Here is a 20413-nt window from a genome sequence, read left to right on the forward strand (position 1 = left end):
AACCTTTTTGATGGTTATTTTAATTATAACTTTATTCAGATTTTTGATGAAAGATCCGCTCGACATTTATGAAACAATTTCAGAAATTTGATTTTCGGTTTGTATTTTTGTGAGGGAGAAATTTGTTTTTATGTGACAGACTTTGGCACAAGAACTGAGCATCTAATATTTCTGACGCTCGGATCTCGACTTGAATCGGTCTAAGATTAAACTTTTTGTTATCCTGACAGAAAAACTGTTCTTGAAGTTTAAATCGGATTCAGCAAGTTCGATCAACAATTGAGGATTGTTTACACAATCAGGATACAGAAAATATGAATATTTATAAAAATTTTTTGATTTTTAATTTGTTAGATTTTTAAAACCAATAAGAAATTTTCTTTTATTCTTTTATGATTGATGTGTTTCTCCTTTTAAAAATTAGATATTGAATAGTGTTTTAAACATAAAAGATTTTTTAAAGAAATATGTTTTATTTTTATTTTGAGTTCAATCATATTTAAAAATAGAATATTATTATTCCAACTAAATTTTTTCACTTTTTTTTTTAACTGGAAAATTAAGATTTGAATGTTGGAGATAAATATATTAAAAATTTTAAAGAAAAATTAATAATAACACAAAAAGAATAAATGGTACTGTGATCAATTGTAATTTTTCTTTTTAGTAAAATTATCTTTGATTGTGATTATTACAAATGTCTTCACCTTCTATTGACAATAGTGATAAAACACTTGAATTGCCAATTACTTCAACAGAAGCTGAAGTTCCGAAAAGTCCTGAAAATTCTGAAGCAATTCTTTCACCTTCATCTCACAATTCACCGGGCGCGCAGCCTAAACCAGCAACTAATCCATACGCTCATGCTAGACCTTTCAGCAACTATCCTGAAGATGCTAAATTAATGGTGAGATGGGAATCTCCAACTGTAACTTTCGAAATGCTTAATGAGGCAATTTCCAGAATTGGCAAAGCATCCATAAAAATGTTCACAGCAAGAAATGGAAACGAAGCCCCTAAATGCGCTTCTGTCTTTATGGAAACATCAGAATTAGCGAAAGAAGTCATAACTCAACTTAACTGGACTGATTTTCATGGAGGAAAGATTTATGTTGGTCGATTTTTTTCCAAAACTGCTCGAGAAGAACATAAGAAAACCGAAAAGCCTGCACCTGCAAGCGAGAATTCATCAAAAACTGTGGCACCTTCAATGGAAACTCAGAGCTCAAATATGGGATCAAATCTTTCTGGGGGTTTTCAATTTGATCCATTAAAGGTTATGGGAGATATGGGGCTACTGAACAGCATGATGGCGCCTGGACCCGGTTTTGGTGCGATGGGTCAAATGGGTCCATATGGTTCTTTTGGGCCAATGAATTCCATGCCGACGATGGGACCAGGAATGATGGATGATGGAGGGATGATGATGGGTGGTTATGACGAAGCAGACATGATGGGCAGCGGGATGGGAGGTATGGGCATGATGGATGGAATGGGAGGGATGGGAGGGATGGGATATGGAAGAGCAGGAGGGATGATGGGAATGAGAGGCGGAAGGGGAGGGATGGGTGGAATGGGGAGTGGATTAGATGAGCGAGAGATGATGGGGATGGGAGGAATGGGTGGGATGGGAGGAATGGGGATGGGGATGCGCCGTGGTGGAGGAGCAGGTGCAGCAGGGAGGTTTGGGATGCGTGACATGGGAATGGGAACGGGGATGGGGATGGGGATGGGGATGGGAGCAGGAGCAGGAGCAGGAAGAAGAGGAGGAATGGGAGGAATGAGTGGGATGGGAGGAGCGATGGGGCCGATGGTGCGTGGGGGCAGGAAGAGCGGGGCAGGGATGATGGGAGAGGATCGAATGTGGTATGGCGAAGAGAAAGGGATTGGGGCAGAGGTCGGGGAAGATGATGGAATTGGCATGGGAGAAGGGAGGGTGGGGGCAGAGTATGAGGAAGGTGGGATGTATGAGGAAGGAGAGGAAGGTGTGGGTGCGATGGCACAGGGGATGGTGCCAGCGATGGCGGGAGGGATGCGCGGGATGGCGCTTGGGAGAGGAAGAGGAGGGATGATGATGAGAGGGGGAGGAGAAAGAGGAGGAGAAAGAGGAGGAGAAAGAGGAGTTAGTGGGGCAGCAGGGATGCCGATAGGGATGGGAGCAGCGCGGAGAGGAGGGAGAGGGCTCGGTGTTGGAGCAGGAGCAGGAGCAGGAGCAGGTGTTGGAACAGGAATGGGGCCACAGATGGGGATGGGGATGGGAATGGGGATGGGGATGAGTGGAGGCAGTGGAGCAACGAGAGGGATGATGCGGCGCTATGCAGGTCAAGCAATGGGAGGAGCAATGGGCGGAGGGGTGCAGGCGAAGGAGCTGTATCCAGAAGCTCCTATGCCTCCTCACCAGCGCCATCGCCCGCAGGCACAGGGAATGGGATATGGCTCAATGCCTCGTGCAGCAGGTGGGATGGCTGCTCCTCCTCAGGGGATTCAGGGGATTCAGGGAGCACCTTCTCCTTCATCAGCCTCCAATTCGTATTCTTCCTATTCTTCTTCTCCTTCTGGTTCTTCAGAGCCAGTGCCGTTCTATTCACAAGGCAAAGAAATCGACAGGAGAATGCCAAATGCTTCTCGTAGAGGAGCTCCTATTCAACAACAGCAGATGAATCCTTCTTCTTCTTCTTCCTCTTCTTCTCCTAATTCATATTCGTCATTTCCACCACCCTCATCTCAAATGAATGCACCCTCAGGAAGTGTTGGAATTAGCGCAATGCAACCGCCTTCTGGTCAAATGACTGCACAAGATGTGAATGTCACACAAACAGCATCATCATCATCAGCAGAAGGAGGAGGAGGAGAAGGAAAAGATTCTTCTTCTTCTTCTTCCTCATCTTCCCCTGGTTTCTCTTTATCTCTTCTGGAAGGCAAAGACGAGAAGGACCAGAAAGAAGCGCTGGGGGAGTTTATATTTGAGCGGGCGACGCAGCACAATGCGAGTGACCCGGGGAAAGTGACTGGGATGCTGTTAGACATTGACAGGGGCATGTTGCTGTCTATTGTGGTGGATGGAGAAGAACTGGACAGGAAGATTATGGAGGCGATGGAGCTGATCAGGAGGGCGGAGGAGAGGAGGAGGCAGATGCAGTAGAAGAGGAAGAGGGAGGGAGGGAGGGAGAGGGAGAGAGGGAGAGAAGGAGGAAGAGAAGGAGGAAAAGAAGAAGAAGAAAAATGAAAAAGAAAAAGGAAGAAGAGGAAAAAGGAAAAAGAAGAAGTAATCATAATTTACAATGAAAAAGGATAAACAAAAAGGAAACTTCAATTTGATGAGGTGTGAAAGAGGGGATTATTTTGATCTGATACAATTTATTTTTGAAAGAAATTATTTTTTTTTTCTTTTTTTTATATTTTAAACTATGTGATTTATTTCTTATTTCTTCTTTTGCTTTTATTTTATTTTTTATTGTTTTTTTTCGTCATAATCAGCTTCTTCATCTTCATTATCAAGTTCTTCACCTTCATCCTCCTCCTCCTCCTCTTCTTCTTGTTCTTTCTCTTCCTCTTTCTCTTTCTGCCAATTAATCCATCTTCCAATTATTCATCTGCTTTATCAGCCATCGCATCCACGTCACAATTCTTTTTTCTCTCTTTTTATATTTTTGTTTAATTTTCTTTTTTTCCTTTTCTCCTTTTTTTCTCCTTTTTTTCTCCTTTTTTTCTCCTTTTTTTTCCCTCTTTTTTTCCTTTTTTTATCCTCTAATCCTTTTTGACTTTTCTTCTTTTTTTCCCTCTTTTTATCCTCATTTTTCTCTCATGCGTATAAATTCTTCTTCAAAGATTACAAACATTCATTTCTCTTTCTTTCTCTTTCTTTTTTTTCTTTCTTTTTCTTTCGCTTTCTTTCTCTCTTTCTCTCTTTCTTTCTCTTTCTCTCTTATTAAGTACTGAAATTTCAATGTTTTTGCATCTGTGAATACGTCTTTGCGTATCTTCTGGCTTTGCTTCACTCACACTCATTTCATCAATAAACAGAATGCTCACTTCTATTTGAATGAATCTTCAATTATTTAATTTTGTTTTTATTAGGTGTGTTATTAAATGCAAAGGGGATAATTACAAAAAATATTTTGTTTAAAAATACATACACGCACACACTCGCTCACACACGCTCAAAAGAAAAAAAACAACTTAATTTTTATTGAGATTTTTACAAATTTAATTCTATTTTGAGTTTGACACTGGTTTATTCAAAAATAAAAAGGAGCAAAACAGAAAGAAAGAAGTATTTGAGAAGAAGTTGGTGGTGTTAATATGAAATGATCATGCTTGCAAGCCACATTTTTGCTTTAATTTCTCTCTCTCTCTCTCTCTCTCTCTCTCTCTCTCTCTTTCTCTCTTTCTCTCTCTTTCTCTTTCTCTCTTTCTCTCTCTTCCTCTTCCTCTTCCTCTCTTCTTCCTCTCTCTATCAATGAAGCTGCAAGCTTTATTAAAGAAATAAACATTACGTGAAGGATGTACAACGATACGAGCGAATGGATAAAACTGAAAAAAGAAAGAAAAACTTAAAAAAAAAAAGATAAAAATAGATAAAAATTAAGAAAATAAAAACAAAAAATTAAAATTAAAAATAAAATAGCAACTAAGCAAATAACATCTCCAACTTATTTTATAATTTTTTTCAATTTTTTATATTAGAAAATTTATATTTCTTTGTTTTTTTTTTCTTTGTCAATTTCTTTCTTTATTTTTTTTCTCAATCTTTTTCATTTTTTTATATCTTTTTTGCTCATTGAAGTGGAGAATGCAGAAGCCATCCATTATGAATAAGTACTCGACACAGCAGAACGGCGCTTCATTGATGAAGACAGGAAACTATTTGAAGAAGAAGGAGAAGAAGGAGAAGAGGAAGAAGAATATCCATAGCCAGACGAAGAAAGGCGGGGAGATGAATAATTCGGAGCAGAAAGAAGAGCTTGATTGGACTTCTGGATCATTTCCTGCTTTTGCTGTGAACGCCGCTGCTTCAGCTGCTCGTGGTATCTTTTGTCGAGGCTGAGGAATTTGTGTGTGAGAGTGTGTGGTGTGAGTGAAAGAGAGAGAGAAAGAGAAAGAGAAAGAGAGTTAAAGAGGAAAAAAAGAAAGAGAGAAGGACAATTGTAAAAATAAATTTGTGCAGAAAGAAATGATTATCAATGGAAAAATGAAAAGAAAGAAAAGAAAGAAAAAAGTAACAAAATAAAAATGAAAAGGAAGAAGAGGCGATTGAAAAGGTTAAATAAACAAAAAAGAAATAAAAACGAGTATATATATGTTACCAGCTTTTTATAGGAAACATTCTTTTATCTAAATTTGATGAAAAAATTCCAATATTTTTTTTTTTTCATTTCCCCTCAGTCATCATACATTGCTTCTTCATCCGTTTTCCTCATTGTTTCGTCTTTTCTTTGTCTTTCTATCCGCTTAATCAATCCGTTGAGTTCTTTCTTCTGCTCTTCGCGCAAAGCGTCAAGCCTTCGCTTTTTCCTACTCTGCAAATCGCGCTCATATCGATCTCTCTCAACTTGAAGCTGATTTTTTTGTTTATTTGAAAAAAAACAAAAAACATTTGAAATTCAAACATATGTTATCAATAAAACATAACGTTGTAAGATGCAAACCATTGAATCCGCAGCAAGTTTAGCTCGTTGTGCTTCTTGAAATCGCCTCATTCTTGCAAAATCCTTTTCTGTTGCCCTGAGAGTAACAAGTTCCATTGACTCCTTAAATGGAGGGCATTCCCTTGCTTCAAACTGTTCTTCCACTTCTTTTATTTGATTTGCATGCAGCTCCTATTGTTATTAACATTTTTTGTTTTGCGTTTTATTTTAAATTTGAATTTTGAAGAAGATATGGAATCGAAATAATAAAAGAAGCAGTAAAAGCAACTCAAAATGTTAAAAAAAAACACTTTTATCACACTTTCATTGTGTCCAACTGTTCCTGTGACTCTTTTTCGAATTGTGAAATTTTTTCTGACCATTCTTGTTCGAGAGAAGCTTTCATCACCTCAAAACGATGTCCAAGCTCTTCTATTTCCGCTTTATGCTGTTGCGCTAACTCTATCTTCTCTAACTCTAACAACTGCTTCTCCATTTTCATTAGTTCTCGATTATGCCGTTCTGCTTCTTCATAACGTGATTCATCTGCAAGCTGATCAACCATTGCTGTCTTTTCTTTGATTTGCTCACGCAGAGTTTCAATTTTAGAGGATTTTTGTTCGACATTACCACTTTCTTTTTCCTTTGGTTCTTCCATCAAATATTATAATGGTTATCATTTAAACAAAACAATTTTTCATTCACTCTTCTTTTCATTTAACTTTGTCCAAAGTGTTTTCAGAAATTTATTAATTTATTTTCATAAGTTTAAAACAAAATATCTTTTTTTAGTTTTCACATAATCAAAAATAATCTAGATTTTTGATTATTAATTTATCAATTCATTTTTTCCAAAAGCAAAATTAAGAAAATTCGAAAAATATCTGTATTTTTTATGTCAGCAATAATAAAAGAAGTGATAAATCCACAACAATCCTCAAATAAACTGAACAAAAAATTAATCAAAAATAATTGAATACCATTACTTTAATCTTTAACATATTTTTATTTCATTTTTTAAAATAAAGAGAGAAAAAGAAGGAGGAGGGGAGAAGTAGAAGAGAATTTTATGATGAAGTGGCAAGAGAAGAAGAAGAAGAAGAAGAAGAAGAAGAAGAAGAAGAAGAAGAAGAAGAAGAAGAAGAATTTTGTTTGTGGCTGAAAGGGAAGTAATGATGAAGGAAATGAAAATGATGAGAGGAAGAATAGAAAGTGAATTCAGACAGGAAAAGAGAGAGAGAAAGAGAGAAAGGGAAAGAAGAAGAAGAAGTGAACGATGAAGTGGCAAGAGAAGAAGAAGAAGAAGATTGTATGTAAATATTAAATCCTTCAGCCAACTCATATAATACTCCCCCTCCTTCTTTCTTTCTTTCTCTCTTTCTCTTTCTCTTTCTCTTTCTCTCTTTCTATCTTTCTCTCTCTCTCTCTCTCATTCTCTCTCATTCTCTCATTCTTTCATTCTCTCTCATTCTCTCATACTCTCTCTCTCTCTCTCTCTCTCTCTCTCTCATCCAGCAGGCTCCAGCAAGTTCTCCAGCCGCATCTGGCAGAACGGACACACCCCAACTTCTTCACTCCACTCGCTTCCACACTCCCTGTGAAACGAATGCCCACAATGAAACACCTTTGCGCTGGATGGCTCCAATGAATTGTGGCAGATTCCACACACGTCTGGCACAGCCACATTGTACAGAAGGGTCGGATGCATCTTGATGTTCTCCTTCGGCACTGCTTCGATCAACAGATGGATGTATTTGCCATTCACTTCTCCCTCTGGCACGCCTTCGAATGGAGTGAAACCTTCCTCTTCTGCCTCCTTCCACGGCTGGTGCGTCACCGTCCCGTCCTTCTTCACCGACGACACCCGCCAGCAGCACGAGACACAGCCCAGGCGCAGTTCATCGATCCTCTCCAGACAGCAAGGGCAGAAAGCGCCACTCTCAGCAAGATCGTACTGCCGCATGCCCCACCGGCAGATCACTCTCTGCCCACACCCGGGGCACCCTTCGTTGTGGCACGTGCCTTCGATGCAGACACCACGCTCCTTCAGACGCCACAGCTGCGCCGCACTGCTCGCTGCCTGCTCCACAAGCACACCAGACGCTGTCACATCCACATACGCAAGATCACTCTCACTCATGTTGCTCATCTCACTCATCCCATTTGTACATCTCATCCCACTCGTTCTGCTTCTTTCACTGCCTTCATTTCTTTCATTCCTTTCTCTCCTTTCACTCCATCCACATCTGCTTACAGACACCAGATACACCATTGATCCTGGCCCCACCCCAACATCCTTCAGCACGTGTGTGTCCTTCAGCAGCCTTCCTTCAAACATCATCCTCATCTGACTCACCTCCACTCCTTTCGCTTCTGCTCTCACTTTCTCTTTCACTTCCCTAACTGTCTCTGTCCCATTCACTTCCACTTCCACTTCCACTTCCATCTCCTTCTCTATTCCCTTCTCCTTCCCTTCCTCCTTCTCCTCCTTCTCCTCCTTCTCCTTCTCTTTCTCCTTCTCTTTCTCCTTCTCCTTCTCCTTCTCCTTCTCCTTCTCCTTCTCCTTCTCCTTCTCCTCCTCATTTGCCATCCTTCCATTGATAATCTTCACACGCATCCCAAACCAGCCCTTCTTCCTCATCAGCAGCTGTATCATCTCCCCCTCTCCTATCCCACACTCCCTCAGCTCCACCTCGTCTGCCAGCTCCTTCTCTCTCCACACAATCTGCTGCTGCTCCACCAGAATCCCTTCCTTCTCAGCCACTTTCTCCTTCACATCCTTCACACGTGCCACTGCCATGTCCATCTCAAGCCGCAGCGTCTGCCCGCTGCTCGTCTTCACCAGCACCTCCCTTTTCACCCCTGTTTGCGCTCTCACCACAAAATAGATGAACGAATTCTTCCCAATCCCAGCGCTCGAGACAGTGGCTGAATCGTCCAAGTCTTTGCCTTTGAAGACCAGACGCTGCAGCGCAGAGGGCGTGCCGTCTTTCTCACTCACTTTCCCTTTCAGCTCCCTCACAGTTGTATGCGGACACACATCGATTTTGTAGTTCTTTCCTGTCATCGCTTTCACAATGACACTGAAAATGCTGCTTTCCTTCTTCTGCGCATTGAGTGTGACTTCGCTCTTCAAGCTGAATGAAGAAATTGGCTTTTCGTCCTCCATCGGCTTCCCATCCATTGCGAGTTCAATCTCATCTGCGCTGATTCCCATTGAAGGTGCTAGCTTCTCTTTTATTTCTGCCACTTTCATTGTACCTTCAGCTTCAATGCAAACATTCTTTCCTGCTGCATACTCAATTTTCAATGTATATGTTTTTAATCGTTCTTCGTATTCTTGGCATGTTGATTTGACAATTGAAGGTTGTGAGCTCGAGGAAGGACAAATAGAAGAAGAAGTTGAGGAAGAGGAAGAGGAAGAGGAAGAGGAAGAGGAAGAGGAAGATGAAGAAGAAAAAAAAAGGAATGGAAGAGATCCATGTGCAGGAGAACACGCTGGAGAAATATGTTGATAAATGCAACATGACATCCCGCTTTGTCCACAGTAAGTCAGCTTAGAAACTAGCTTTTCCTCGATACTTTCCTGAAGCTCGAAATGTCCACTTTTCCATTTCCCAACAAATTTGGAGCCCATTTCTGATACAAGTGTCATTTGCCCCGAATAAATTTGTAAATCCTCAAATATGCGCATGGCTAAATACGCAACATCCATATGCGGCTTAACATTTTCAACAACAATTATTTTTCCTTTTGCTTCTTTTGTGCAAACAGTCACACGAACAGCAAATGGTTCAACGCAATGTAACCCTGAAGAAAAAATTTCTCCAGCATGTGACAAATGACTTTCTGTGTCCAACATAACGGAAGCACCAGCATTTGAATGTTTTTGCTTGATAAGAAAAATAGGCTCTTGAGATGACTATCATTGAATAAATCCATTCAAAATGTTTTTCTTTTAAAAAAAGGAATTAAATTGAATTATTAATATTACCTGATTAATGTTGAAAACTTTGGCATTATCACAAATTTTCCTTTGCTTTTGAGAAAAGCATAAATCTCTTTCATCCATATCATATTTATCAGCAAATCCTCTTTTTACCCCTTTCATCAAATCATTAGAATTTAGTAGTAGTGTAATATTTTCTCCTTTGAACGTGCAAAATCGAAATAATCTACTCAAATTTGACATTTTTCGTTTATCTCTTTTTTCGATTCCCATAACTTTATCAAAAAACATTGATTCATAACGAATATCATTTTAAGCAATTAACAACCTGAATAATTTTCATTATGATAAAAAAAGAACAGCTTTTTTATTTTTGTTGAAGGTTGATGAATGAATAGTTTATTTGAACAAGGATATTTGTAAGTTTGATAAATATCAAAAAAGGAAAAAAAGTTTTTTTTTTTTAAAAAAAAAAAAAAAAAAAAAAAAATGTTTTTCTACAATATAGCTGAAAAATCCTTCAATTGTTATCCCAATCTTCATTTTAAAACTTCCAATCTTAATTGAAAAGAATTTTTAATAGCCTTTGACTCTGAGAAAAAAAGAACAAATAAAGAAAATTTCTATTATACCATAAGGATATAAATTTGCTTCATTTATCTTTTTCGTTCTAATCACTGGAAATTCCTTGTTGCGGAGAGTGTTGGGAACTTTCCTTGTAAAAGCCACATTTTGCGCAATTGCTTTTAATTAAACTGAGTGAAATGCAAGACGCTGAATCAGAAACATCCGAAGAAGATGTGTTTGTGACTGACTACGAAAAGACATCAGACACCGAGCTCACTGATGCGCTGAGCCCGGACGATGATTATCTGTTATGTGTGCTTTTGCTGATTTTTGGGTGTTTCAAGGGCTTTCATTTTTGAATGATTCTGAAAGACGAGATTCGCGAAGCATCGGACAGCATGGACCGTGACAGCTGGTGTACGCTGATCGGCCAGATGAAAAACATATACAGGATGATAAAGGGAAGCCGATTCAAATTTTGGAGCGAAGAAAGTTCAGAAGATGTGTTTAATGAAATGATATTTCAGCACCAACCTCTGGGCAAAAAGAAGTCTGTTATAGCGGCAAAGGTGTTGGCACTATTTTGCTCGAGGATGGAAGAGGCAATGCACCAAGGGAAGTTTGAGCTTTATCCAGAAAATAAGGAAGAATTTGCATGTCGTTTGATGAGACTGAGGACTGATAAGGATGCGCCCAGGGAGATGAACTATTATGACTCGATGGCGTTGGCATTTGTGCGAAGAGCAGAAGAGCTGGCGGACGATGTCTTGTCGCTGATTGTGCCAGACCTGATTGCTGTTGTTGGGGTGGGGCGAGACGAGCTGATGGAGGATGCTGGGGCTCGGGCGATGCTGGGGCTGAAATGCCTGATGGAAAACGAATGTTTGCCTTTGGCTTTTGTTTGCTTTGCGTTTATTTGTCGAAACGATGCTTTTGTCTTTTTTGCTGCTTGTGCGACTGGACTGCCCGAATGAATTGGTTGCGGTGCTGAATGTGGAAATGCGGGAATGGTGTGATGGACTGGGACGGGAGCAGCAAATGCACAGCGAATGAAGAAATACGAGGTGGAGAAGCTTCTCCCGTCTGCGCTGCAGAATGCAAAGGGGGCGTTTGTGGGAGCTGGGCTGGAGCTGGTGGGCGTGCTTTTGAAGAACAAAATGGTTGGGGTTGGGGGAGCGATGGGGCAGCTGGAGGAGATGTTTGAGAAAGGAGAGTTTTTTGAGAAGAAAGTTTTCAAAAGAAAGAAAAAGAAGGTGAGGCGTGTGAAGAAGTGGATGTTGGAGGAGGAGGAAGAAGAGAAGGAGGAAGGGCATGCGCTCAAAAGAAGCGATGTGAGGGACCGAATTGTGGGAAAGCTGGTGGAGATGGCAGAGGGCTTCTTGCACACGCGGCCGGGCAACGGTCAGGCAGACAGAGCAGGTTCCAAAGAAGATGAGCTGAGCTTCATCCGCTTTATGGAGGAAACGAAGGTGTCAGAGCATTTTGCACGCATCCTGTTTTCGAACCAGCTGAAGATGGAAACAAAATGCGATGTTGCACATTTTCTGGCACGCTGTGTCTTGCGCTGTCCCTTGGAGCAGCTGGGCGTGACGAAAGCGCTCCATGTTCGATGTGAAGGCGATGCTTCTTGTTCAATGAGTCCAGCCAGTGGTGCATTGGGCTGCTGTCCTTTTTTTGAGATCTTGCTGGTGCTCCTGGCTGAACTGCTGGACCGCAATGACATTGCAGATTTTGTTGCTGCTGCACCGCTTGAATTGATTGGGAACATTTGCTTTTTGGAGCTCATGAAGAAGCAAACAGAGAAGGATGCAGGAAAAAAGAAGAGGCTTGCCATTGTGGAGATGGTGAAAAGAGCAGAAGAGGAAGGGATGGCTGACGGAGCACTGTCGCTGGTGCATTCGAAGTGCAGGGAAGATCGGATGAAGGCGCTGACCTTGCACAGGCTGCTGGGCTGCTTTTGACTTTTTTTTGTTGTTTTGAGCAGCATTTGAGCCAATGCTTTTCTTTTGATTTGCCTTCATGTTGCACTTTTCACTTTTAATTTCTTTTATTTTCTTTTTTTTATTTCTTTCCTTCAAACAAAAGAGAAATCTTTAGAGTCGAGCACAAACGCTGTGTTTGCTGTTGCCTTTGTGAAGAAAAAGCAATTCAAAAAAGAAAAGCCGCACATTTGGCACAAACAAACAATTCGATTTCTCAAAGTGCATTTTGACATAAAACTTGCTTTCAGCCATGTATCGCAGCGGTGCTTGGCGAGTGCAGTGAGCAGTTGGCAGGCAAAACAACTGCACCTCCAATCAGCCCTTGCTAGGCTCCTCCTTATCCTTCGAATCATCCTCGCCTGCTCTGGCCTCCGCTGGAATCTCGTCAAGCATCTTGAAAAACGCCTCTTCTATTTCTGCAAGCTCCGACTCGTCTATGTCCCCCTCCTCGTCTTCTGTGCTTTTCTCTGCGGGGGACTCTCTGCAAAGAAGCTCGTTCTCGCCGTTTGGCCGTTCTGGGCTGATTCTGCTCGAAAACAGCGGAGACGAACAATCTCCAGCTGCGCTGGCTGATGCTGATGTCTCCAAATGTGGCAAGTCTTCGCCACAAATGTCTGCGGAAGAAATGGTGGTATTGGCTGTTTTTCTGTCGCAGGCATCATTTGCATCCAAAAGCGTGTAATTCTCAAACAGCTCGCTGTTCGGTCGATTCTCAAAGAGGAGGCTCGGGCCAATAAGACAGAAGTCGCATGTCCGGCCTTTTGATGCACAACAAAAAATGTGGCACATTGTGTCCAACGCAAAAAAATAAAAAATTCAAAATAAAAAGTCAAAAGTGCTGAACGGCAGAACAAAAATCAACTACCTCTGATGCACTCCTGCTCTGTAAGTGTAATCCATCTGTCCATTAACGGAGGGAAGTGAAGCTAAACTAAGGAAAAAAAAGATAAAAAAGGGAAAAATCGGAAGAGCAATAATTTAATAAAGGTTTCCATGGAAAACAATAAAAAGGAATAATTCGCAGGACAAATAAATGCAAATGTCACACAATGAAGCAACAAACGCATCAACACCAAAAAAGCAAAAAGAAATGAAAAATAACAAGCTCAATCAGAATGCACAAACAGCAAAAGAATCATTTTGTCGAACAATCACTTGAGCCAAAAGCTCACCACGAAGCAGGTGAAGCGAGTCCTTCAGTGGAGACGAATTCCTGCATGTGCTTCATCTGCTTCTCCCAAGGCGCGTCTGCATGTGCAGGTCCAGGAGAGTGAGCAGCCGCCGCGCATCAGTCGCCAGAAACCCTTCTGTGCTCGAGCGCACAATCTCCACCAGCTTCTTCCTCTCCACCGCACAGCACACGCACCGCCGCGTCCGCTCTCCTCCCCGCACAAACAGCACCCCCAGCACTTTCAGCGCCAGCGACGCCACAAACGCCGATCGGTGCGCCATCAGCGCAGCACACGCAACGTGCACCCCGCTCTTCAGCAGATACACGTGGTTCTCTGCTGCCCCACACACATAGCACAGCGCATCCAGAATCTCGCACAGTGTTGATGTTCTGCTGCCTTCTTCCTCTGCTTCTTCTGCTTCATCTTTCCTGTTCTTCCCGCTCCCGTCCAGCTGGCTGCACAAATGCCACACGATGCGTGTGCAGCTGCGCGGAAGAGGCAGCTCGTCAAACAGCAGACACACAACGCACCCAGCACACGTCTTTTCCGTCTTGTCCTCTGCTCTCTCGAAATGCTCCATGAGCACATCCACCCCGCCTGCTGCCACAACAAACGGCAGATGGCAGTGCCCCCTCCGCTGCCTCTCAGCGCGCCCTGCCCTTTTCTCTCTGCCACAACAGTCGCGTCTTCTGGCATCGCATCCCCTGCTCAGCTCATTCTCTGCTGTTGTGCTGTGGGAGAACAGGTTTTCACACTCGACCTCTTGTTGTGCATGAATGGCTGAAGGACACGAGGCAGCCGATAAGCTGGCACTGCTCTGAATTGTTGTTGTTTTCCCTGAGCTTTCATCCGTTCCACAAGCAGTGTCACTGCAAGTTGAAGCAGTTGAAAAGGCTGTCTCCTTGCTGCTTTCGCATGTTCTCCTTTGTTTTTCTTCTTCTTCTTCTTCTCCTCCTTCTTCTTCTCCCTCCACAACTTCCTCATCGCTCCACTCTGCAATGTCTGCTGTCGTCACAAGCTCCAGCCGTCTCTTTTGTCGGTCTGCCCAGTCGTACACCATCCGCAGCGCCAGCCAGCTCACATCCTCCTCCCGGTGCAGCACAAGCGGCAGCACAGTCTCATACAGCCCGTCCCACGCAAACACAGACACCCCGCTCCACAGCCCCTGCCCCTCTGCTTGCTTCTTGTCCTCTTTCCCAACTCCAATCTTCGCACTCAAAAGCGCGTCCAATGCTATCAGCGCCTCGTACATGTTCAACGAAGACGATGATGGCTGCGAAGTTGGCTCATCTCCCTCATCCTTTCTCTCTTCCTCTCTTCCATCTTCGCATCTGCCTTCTTCAGAGCAGCCACCTGCGTGTGTTCTGATCAGCAGAAGAAGCGAGCGCCCAAGTGTGCGGTACACAGACAGCGGCACAGGCCAATGCTCCTGCAAAGCCGAATGCTGGACGTGAGTGTCAGAATAATGGCTGCTCTGCTCTTCCTTTTTGCTGGCACAATACATCTCGTCTGCAACAACAAGCACTTTTTCATCGCCTCTTTTGCTGCTGCCATCACCTTCGTCAAAGCCCTTTTCTTCTTCTCCTTCTTCCTCCTCCTCCCCATCCTCTCCAAACACCTTCGCCACCACCCCGCAGATCAGCTCTGCTGGCTGCGCAGCTGTGCATCTCCGCAGAATCCACCCGAAATGGTGCAGAACAGATGGCACCACAACCCCCCGCGCTGCTGACGCACTCATTCCGCTGATCTGCTCTGCCAGCCGCCGCAGCATCGAAACCAGAATTTCAGCCCCTCTGCTTGTCGGCAGTCCAAAAAACACATCGAAAAACGGGAGTGGCTCAAACACGCCACTCACTGGCAGGCTCCGCATCTCCAGCCACACTGCAATTGCAAATGCGCCCAATCCGCGTCAGATTCCAAAAGCAGCGTGAAAGAATGGAAGTTGTGTTGAAAGCAAAAAAAAAAAGAAAAAAATTGCGCAAACCTTCTAATTGCCAGTTGGAAGCATCCGTCGCAAAGCAAAACGGCAGCAGAAAAGCCAGCAGTCAATATCCGCCCACGAAAAAGTCGCCATTCCAAACGCGCCCCACACGCGCAGCCAAATCGAACAAAACATTTACAGCAAGAGAGATTCATTCGTTGCAGAAAATGAGTCAAAATGAAACGCACTTGTTCGCTTTTGCGCTGCCTCGTCCATCGCCAGCTCTTCTTCCTCTTCTTCCCCACCCTTCCCGCTTGCATCCATTTGCTCGTGAGCCTGTATGTTAAAAATCAATTCCCAGGCACAAGCATGCAAACAAACGGATTGGCATTTGAATTTTGAGTAAAATAAGAGATGAAAAAAATTCAATTTGGCAAATAAAGCAGACAGAGCACCCACACACAAAAAATACAAAAAAACATAGAGTGCAAATATTTTGCTTTTGGCACACACATCAATCGCCTCCAGCACTTCTCGCGACTCTTTTTCAAATTCGGATATCTTTTCTGCCCACTCCTGCTCCAGCAATGCCTTTCTCGCCTCGTAGCGCTGCCCCAGCGCTTCTATTTCTTCCCTATGCTGCCGCTCCAGCTGCACCCTTTGCATCTCCACCAGCCGCCTCTCCACTTCCAAATACTCAAAACGCTGTTTTGCTTCTGCCCCGAAGCAGGCTGCCTCGGCCAATTCACCTGTCGACGTTGTACTTTTCTTTTCCTTTTTGTTCGGCCCGGACTCAGCACCCCAAATCACTTCGTCCCGCCCAGACAGCCCTTTTTCATTATTTGCCATTCGTTTTTTAATAAAGGGAAAATCACTTTCTTGTTCTTTGTTTTCTTTGGTGAATTGGGCACAAAAACACAAAACACTCACACGGCACACACATCCACTGCCGCCGCTGTCCTGCCCCTCAGTTCTGCTTCTTTGCCTTGCTTTTCCCCTTTTTGCCTGTTTGCGCTTTTGCCTTCGGCTCCGCCTGTGGCTGCACCGACGACGCGTTTTTCGCCTTCCTGCTCCTTCCCTTCCACGGGTCCTTTCGCGGCAGCATCCGCGCCAGGTTCAGCGCCGGCATCACCAGCCACGGCATGTTCAGCAGAATCACAAGCCTCAAGTTCTCCGGCCTGTGCACCCCATACACCTCCTCGCTCAGGATGCACAGCACATTGATGATCAGCGCGCTCGACCACACGATGCTCACATCCCGGATCCACGCCCGCTTCCGCACAAACGCGTATATCGCAAAAACATAAAACGGCCCGAAAAACAGCGCATCCACCCATATCGTCGTCATCCAGAACGGCGGGCGCGCAATCAGCAGAGGGTCAAAGTTCTTCCCGTACCAGTGCACAAGGTCTGCCCAGCGCCGCCCCCGCCCAGTTTCCCAGCATGTGTTTTAAAAAGCCCGCAAAACATCACAATGAACTGCATCACCACCGAAAAAAACAAAGCACCCACACCTACCAAGCGCTTCGGAGGCCACCGCGGGTACTCGAAGTTCGACGGGTCTCTGATCGCAATCTGCTCGAAGTCTACAATATATGTTATCTGCGCCAAACACAGGTTAAGCTCATCGGCCCGCAGGACCAAACACGCTCAAAAACATACAAAAAACAGGTTGACCCCGAAGAACAAAACGAACACGTAATCTATCAGCCGCTGCAGCTTCATTTCTGCTTCTCTGCCCCATACTTTTCTCTTTCTCTCCCAATTCCCATCAAAAACACACACCACAAAAATGAAAAAGAAAGCCAAGAATAAAAAATAAAATAAAATAACAAAGGCATTTCTCTCACTTTCCGCTTGTTTCTCAAAACATCATCAACACAAAAGCATGAAAACATTTTTATAAATGAAATGACAACAAACAAATTAAACATGTGACAAATACGAAAATGTGAAAAACACAAAAACGCAAAACTAGCAGTCACAAGTGCGCTACGCAAAATAATGACAATAAAACAAAGGAAAGCTCTTTGGGTATTCAGGGCAGTGCCAGAGGCGGGTCGTTGCTTGTTGGCTGGGCTGGCGCCTCTTTGCCCAGCTCTCCAGCTTCTGGCATTGCTGGTGGCGAATATGCAATGTTGGCCGCCGGCTCTGCTGGATATGCTGCAGACACGTTCTGCACAACTGCCCCGCCAGTCGTGTACCCTGGTGCATATCCTGGTGCATATCCCTGTGCGTATCCTGGTGCGTATCCTGGCGCCTGGTTCGGGAACATGGCTGAGCGGAGAGCTCTCCGCGATCCATAGTTCACCCCTCCCCTGTTCCCCCGCCGCATCAGCAGGTCCATCTGGTGGAACTGCGCTGCCACCTGCACATCCCCCGGCCGAGTGCGCGCGATAAAGTCGTTGACCGCGCCGCTCAGCCTTTCCACATCGTCTGCCGAGAATGTCGACATCACAGAAACAAACACCCCGCTCTTCTTCACCACCCGCAGCCCCATCGAGCAGCACACCGGGCATGCAAACACCCCGCACATCTCCTCGAACCGCAGCTGCTGCTGCCGCATCTTCCGCACTCCGCAGCAGCAGCAGCAGCAGCTGTGCAGACACGTCCTCCGCTGCTCAATCCTCAGCACCTGCTCCCGGAAGTCTGCCACAAGCACTGCCTGCTTGTCCTGGCACATCAGCACCAGCCCAAACACCAGCGACACAATCGCAAACGCAAGAAACACCCCCAGAAACGCAACCCCCAGCAAAACGGTTATCAGCACCGTCCCGACCGTGAACAGCACCCCCAGCAGCAGCAAGATGAACGACAGCTGCCAGCACCCGCTTCCTGCGCCAGGCCATCCGCACGCACAAAGAAGGTCGCCAGCACACCCAATTATTAATCAAACACAAAACACATTTGCTGTGAAAAAACAACGAAAGCTCCTGAGATGACAAACCTTTCCCAACTATTCGATCTGCAAATGCACCTTCCCCTTGCTGCACAGCAGGCTGTGCATTTAATGCGTTCTGTGCTTGTTGATTCATCATTTAAACTCGCTTCTGCAATAGATTATGAATTGCTCGATCACACCCAGCATTACTTGATTTTGGAGATAAAATTGATTAAAACATCAACTTTGAATATTGAATCAATCATAAAGATAAGGAGATGTTTATGTTGTTTTATTGATATATAAATGTTGGAATTTCTTTTATTTTTTATTATTATTATTATTATTACTGCTGAAATCTTTTTTTTTTTTAACAGATTTTTTTGTAATAAAAAGAAAATGTTTTTTATTGTTTTGTCACCATTCTGCAATATTCTTGAAAATCAAATTGGTTCAAATGAATGAAAATTTTTAGAAATTGAAAATTTTTTGTTTCAAAAAATAAATTTTTTAAAATTATAAAATCAATTTTCGATGATGTGATTTTTCATTTTCTGAATAAAAATTGAATGCTTGTTGTTTTCAATATTTTTCCAATTTTTATGATAAAAATTTGAATAAGTGTTTTTCTTATTGAAAAGTTGCAAATGCTCAATTTTCAGGTTTAAAAAAAATAGAAATTTTTTTCATGAACGTTTGTTTTTCTAAGGAAAAATGAACACTATATCTTATTGGGACAATGAAAAATTTCCAATGTTCAATAACCAGCTATCTGTTCAATATTGAAAGTTCTATTGAAAGAATTCTAGGGAAAATGAATATATTCAATAACCCTGAAAACATACACATGCAACTTTTCAAAAAAAATTACATACATGTGGGACAAAATATTTGACTTCAGGCATTTTCATTAAAAAATTATGCATCTTGGATGATCTTTTTGTGATTAAATAATTTGAAGAAAATGGGTTTATTTTTTGAAATACGTTTGAGGAAGCAAAACATAATGTTATTATATAAATGATGTTTGTTTATAGATATGAAAATCATATTTATTTTGAAATCTGGCTAAGTTCAAAAATGTTGTAAGTGAAACAGTTTTTTCATGCTTTGTGCATAAAAAGCTTGAAAGCCCATATTTTCCCCCATGTGTTATTCCATAATTTCTTATATATCTCTTTGATTGACAAATTTGATTCTTAAAAACAGAAATCGCTCAAAAGAAAAAATAAAAATAAATATAATCTTGAAATGACTTTTTTCACACAGAAAAATAAATGGAAACATAATTCAAGTCTGATTCAAATAGAAATAGAAAATAAAACGTATTTTGATTTGTGCAAGAATCACAAACATTTTCTCACAAACCTATTCAAATATTTAAATTCAGCAAACAAAAATATCAAGAACATGTTTTTTTTGACAATTTTTGGGTGATTATTATTGAAATCATGTTTATTCTGTCAAAATATTTTGTTTTTGAACTTGTTTTGCCTTCTTGTTTATGAACATTGGAAAGTGATTTCATTATCAACAAAAAATTTTTCATGAATGCATCTCAAACGAATGTTTTTGTGACAAATGCAATTCATAAAATATGGATATGATAGTTATCCAGCCATCCCCAAAAGCATATTTCAAATTCAACACACAGAAAAAAGTAATTATTATGAAAAAGAATAACCAGTGAATTCATTTCACAACAAAAAAGAATATCATTTCCTCCAACAAAAAGCAATTTGAAAATGTTAAAGAATAACAATTTTTTTATTTTTTAGAAAAATTGAGAAAGAAAAAAATTAAATAAAATAATTGACTGTTTGCTATTATTCAAAAGATGTTTCTCATTTTTCCAAATATATTATTTTTTATCATTAAGTATTTTTCATTAAAACTTCTGTTCCTTCATTATTTCAAACAAAAAAGGCAATCTTTGTTTCACTGTTTGTAATTCTGAGTGAAATGCACTTATTGTCTTTGAATCGCTGAAATGAAAAATAATGCTTCATAAACATCACCATTTGTTGCAAACACAGTTCAGGAAAGTTCCTTTTCGTTTCAATCCTTCATCTTCCTCTTTTATTTTTCATTTATTCATGTTTTATTTCATTTGTTTATTTTTCTCTTTGTCTTTCTTTTCCTTTTCATCTTTTTGATAATCCTCTCATTTTCACAATTAATTTTTCGACTTTCACTTCTAATTCTGAATGATGCTGAGAATCACATTCATTTCCTGTCCATTTGCTCTGAACATTCACATTTTCCATTCAAACATCTTTTTTCTCTCTTTTCTCTCTTTTTCCCTTTCGCTTTT

The 20413-nt window shown here is 42.0% G+C and overlaps 8 protein-coding genes across 8 annotated transcripts; 2 read left to right on the plus strand and 6 right to left on the minus strand.

The window, feature by feature from the left end:
• Window positions 1-697: 697 nt before the first annotated feature.
• Window positions 698-4014, plus strand: MONOS_13107 (putative Poly-adenylate binding protein, unique domain; the record flags this gene model as incomplete). The annotated part of the gene is made up of 3 exons (XM_067865789.1): window positions 698-3138; window positions 3304-3322; window positions 3478-4014. The coding sequence occupies 3 exons, from the start codon at window positions 698-700 to the stop codon at window positions 3571-3573; spliced, it is 2556 nt and encodes an 851-aa protein (XP_067732786.1). The 3' UTR covers window positions 3574-4014.
• Window positions 4015-4183: 169 nt separating this feature from the next.
• Window positions 4184-6495, minus strand: MONOS_13108 (uncharacterized protein). The gene is made up of 4 exons (XM_067865790.1): window positions 5950-6495; window positions 5649-5819; window positions 5395-5558; window positions 4184-5043 (listed from the first exon to the last, which is right to left on the minus strand). The coding sequence occupies exons 1-4, from the start codon at window positions 6283-6285 to the stop codon at window positions 4809-4811; spliced, it is 906 nt and encodes a 301-aa protein (XP_067732787.1). The 5' UTR covers window positions 6286-6495; the 3' UTR covers window positions 4184-4808.
• A 572-nt stretch (window positions 6496-7067) lies between these two features.
• On the minus strand, window positions 7068-9891 carry MONOS_13109 (putative scavenger receptor class B member 1). The gene is made up of 2 exons (XM_067865791.1): window positions 9622-9891; window positions 7068-9549 (listed from the first exon to the last, which is right to left on the minus strand). Exons 1-2 carry the CDS (start codon window positions 9865-9867, stop codon window positions 7135-7137), a joined length of 2661 nt encoding a protein of 886 aa, XP_067732788.1. The 5' UTR covers window positions 9868-9891; the 3' UTR covers window positions 7068-7134.
• A 611-nt stretch (window positions 9892-10502) lies between these two features.
• MONOS_13111 (uncharacterized protein) lies at window positions 10503-12246 on the plus strand (the record flags this gene model as incomplete). Its single annotated transcript, XM_067865793.1, has 2 exons — window positions 10503-11025; window positions 11179-12246. 2 exons carry the CDS (start codon window positions 10503-10505, stop codon window positions 12102-12104), a joined length of 1449 nt encoding a protein of 482 aa, XP_067732789.1. The 3' UTR covers window positions 12105-12246.
• Window positions 12247-12440: 194 nt separating this feature from the next.
• Window positions 12441-12914, minus strand: MONOS_13112 (uncharacterized protein; the record flags this gene model as incomplete). The annotated part of the gene is made up of 1 exon (XM_067865794.1): window positions 12441-12914. The coding sequence occupies one exon, from the start codon at window positions 12912-12914 to the stop codon at window positions 12441-12443; it is 474 nt and encodes a 157-aa protein (XP_067732790.1).
• A 435-nt stretch (window positions 12915-13349) lies between these two features.
• Window positions 13350-16067, minus strand: MONOS_13113 (uncharacterized protein; the record flags this gene model as incomplete). The annotated part of the gene is made up of 3 exons (XM_067865795.1): window positions 13350-15178; window positions 15467-15554; window positions 15732-16067. 3 exons carry the CDS (start codon window positions 16065-16067, stop codon window positions 13350-13352), a joined length of 2253 nt encoding a protein of 750 aa, XP_067732791.1.
• A 118-nt stretch (window positions 16068-16185) lies between these two features.
• On the minus strand, window positions 16186-16962 carry MONOS_13114 (putative EXPERA (EXPanded EBP superfamily); the record flags this gene model as incomplete). The annotated part of the gene is made up of 3 exons (XM_067865796.1): window positions 16186-16628; window positions 16737-16820; window positions 16881-16962. 3 exons carry the CDS (start codon window positions 16960-16962, stop codon window positions 16186-16188), a joined length of 609 nt encoding a protein of 202 aa, XP_067732792.1.
• A 294-nt stretch (window positions 16963-17256) lies between these two features.
• MONOS_13115 (uncharacterized protein) lies at window positions 17257-18256 on the minus strand (the record flags this gene model as incomplete). Its single annotated transcript, XM_067865797.1, has 2 exons — window positions 17257-18053; window positions 18166-18256. The coding sequence occupies 2 exons, from the start codon at window positions 18254-18256 to the stop codon at window positions 17257-17259; spliced, it is 888 nt and encodes a 295-aa protein (XP_067732793.1).
• Window positions 18257-20413: the final 2157 nt, after the last annotated feature.

The sequence above is a fragment of the Monocercomonoides exilis genome (assembly GCF_001643675.1).
Source record: "Monocercomonoides exilis strain PA203 chromosome Unknown scaffold8-1962414, whole genome shotgun sequence".
In the NCBI taxonomy this organism is placed as follows: Eukaryota; Preaxostyla; order Oxymonadida; family Polymastigidae; genus Monocercomonoides; species Monocercomonoides exilis.

Bases quoted from the DNA above. Each gene is read 5' to 3' on its own strand.
- MONOS_13108 (XM_067865790.1), bottom strand. From the start codon at position 6,285: ATGGAAGAACCAAAGGAAAAAGAAAGTGGTAATGTCGAACAAAAATCC. The intron at 5,820-5,949 runs GTGTGATAAAAG...TAATAACAATAG, and splicing joins AACAGTTGGACACAATGAAA to GAGCTGCATGCAAATCAAAT. The intron at 5,559-5,648 runs GTTTGCATCTTA...CAAAAAAATCAG, and splicing joins AACTTGCTGCGGATTCAATG to CTTCAAGTTGAGAGAGATCG.
- MONOS_13109 (XM_067865791.1), bottom strand. From the start codon at position 9,867: ATGTTTTTTGATAAAGTTATGGGAATCGAAAAAAGAGATAAACGAAAA. The intron at 9,550-9,621 runs GTAATATTAATA...ATTCAATGATAG, and splicing joins AAGTTTTCAACATTAATCAG to TCATCTCAAGAGCCTATTTT.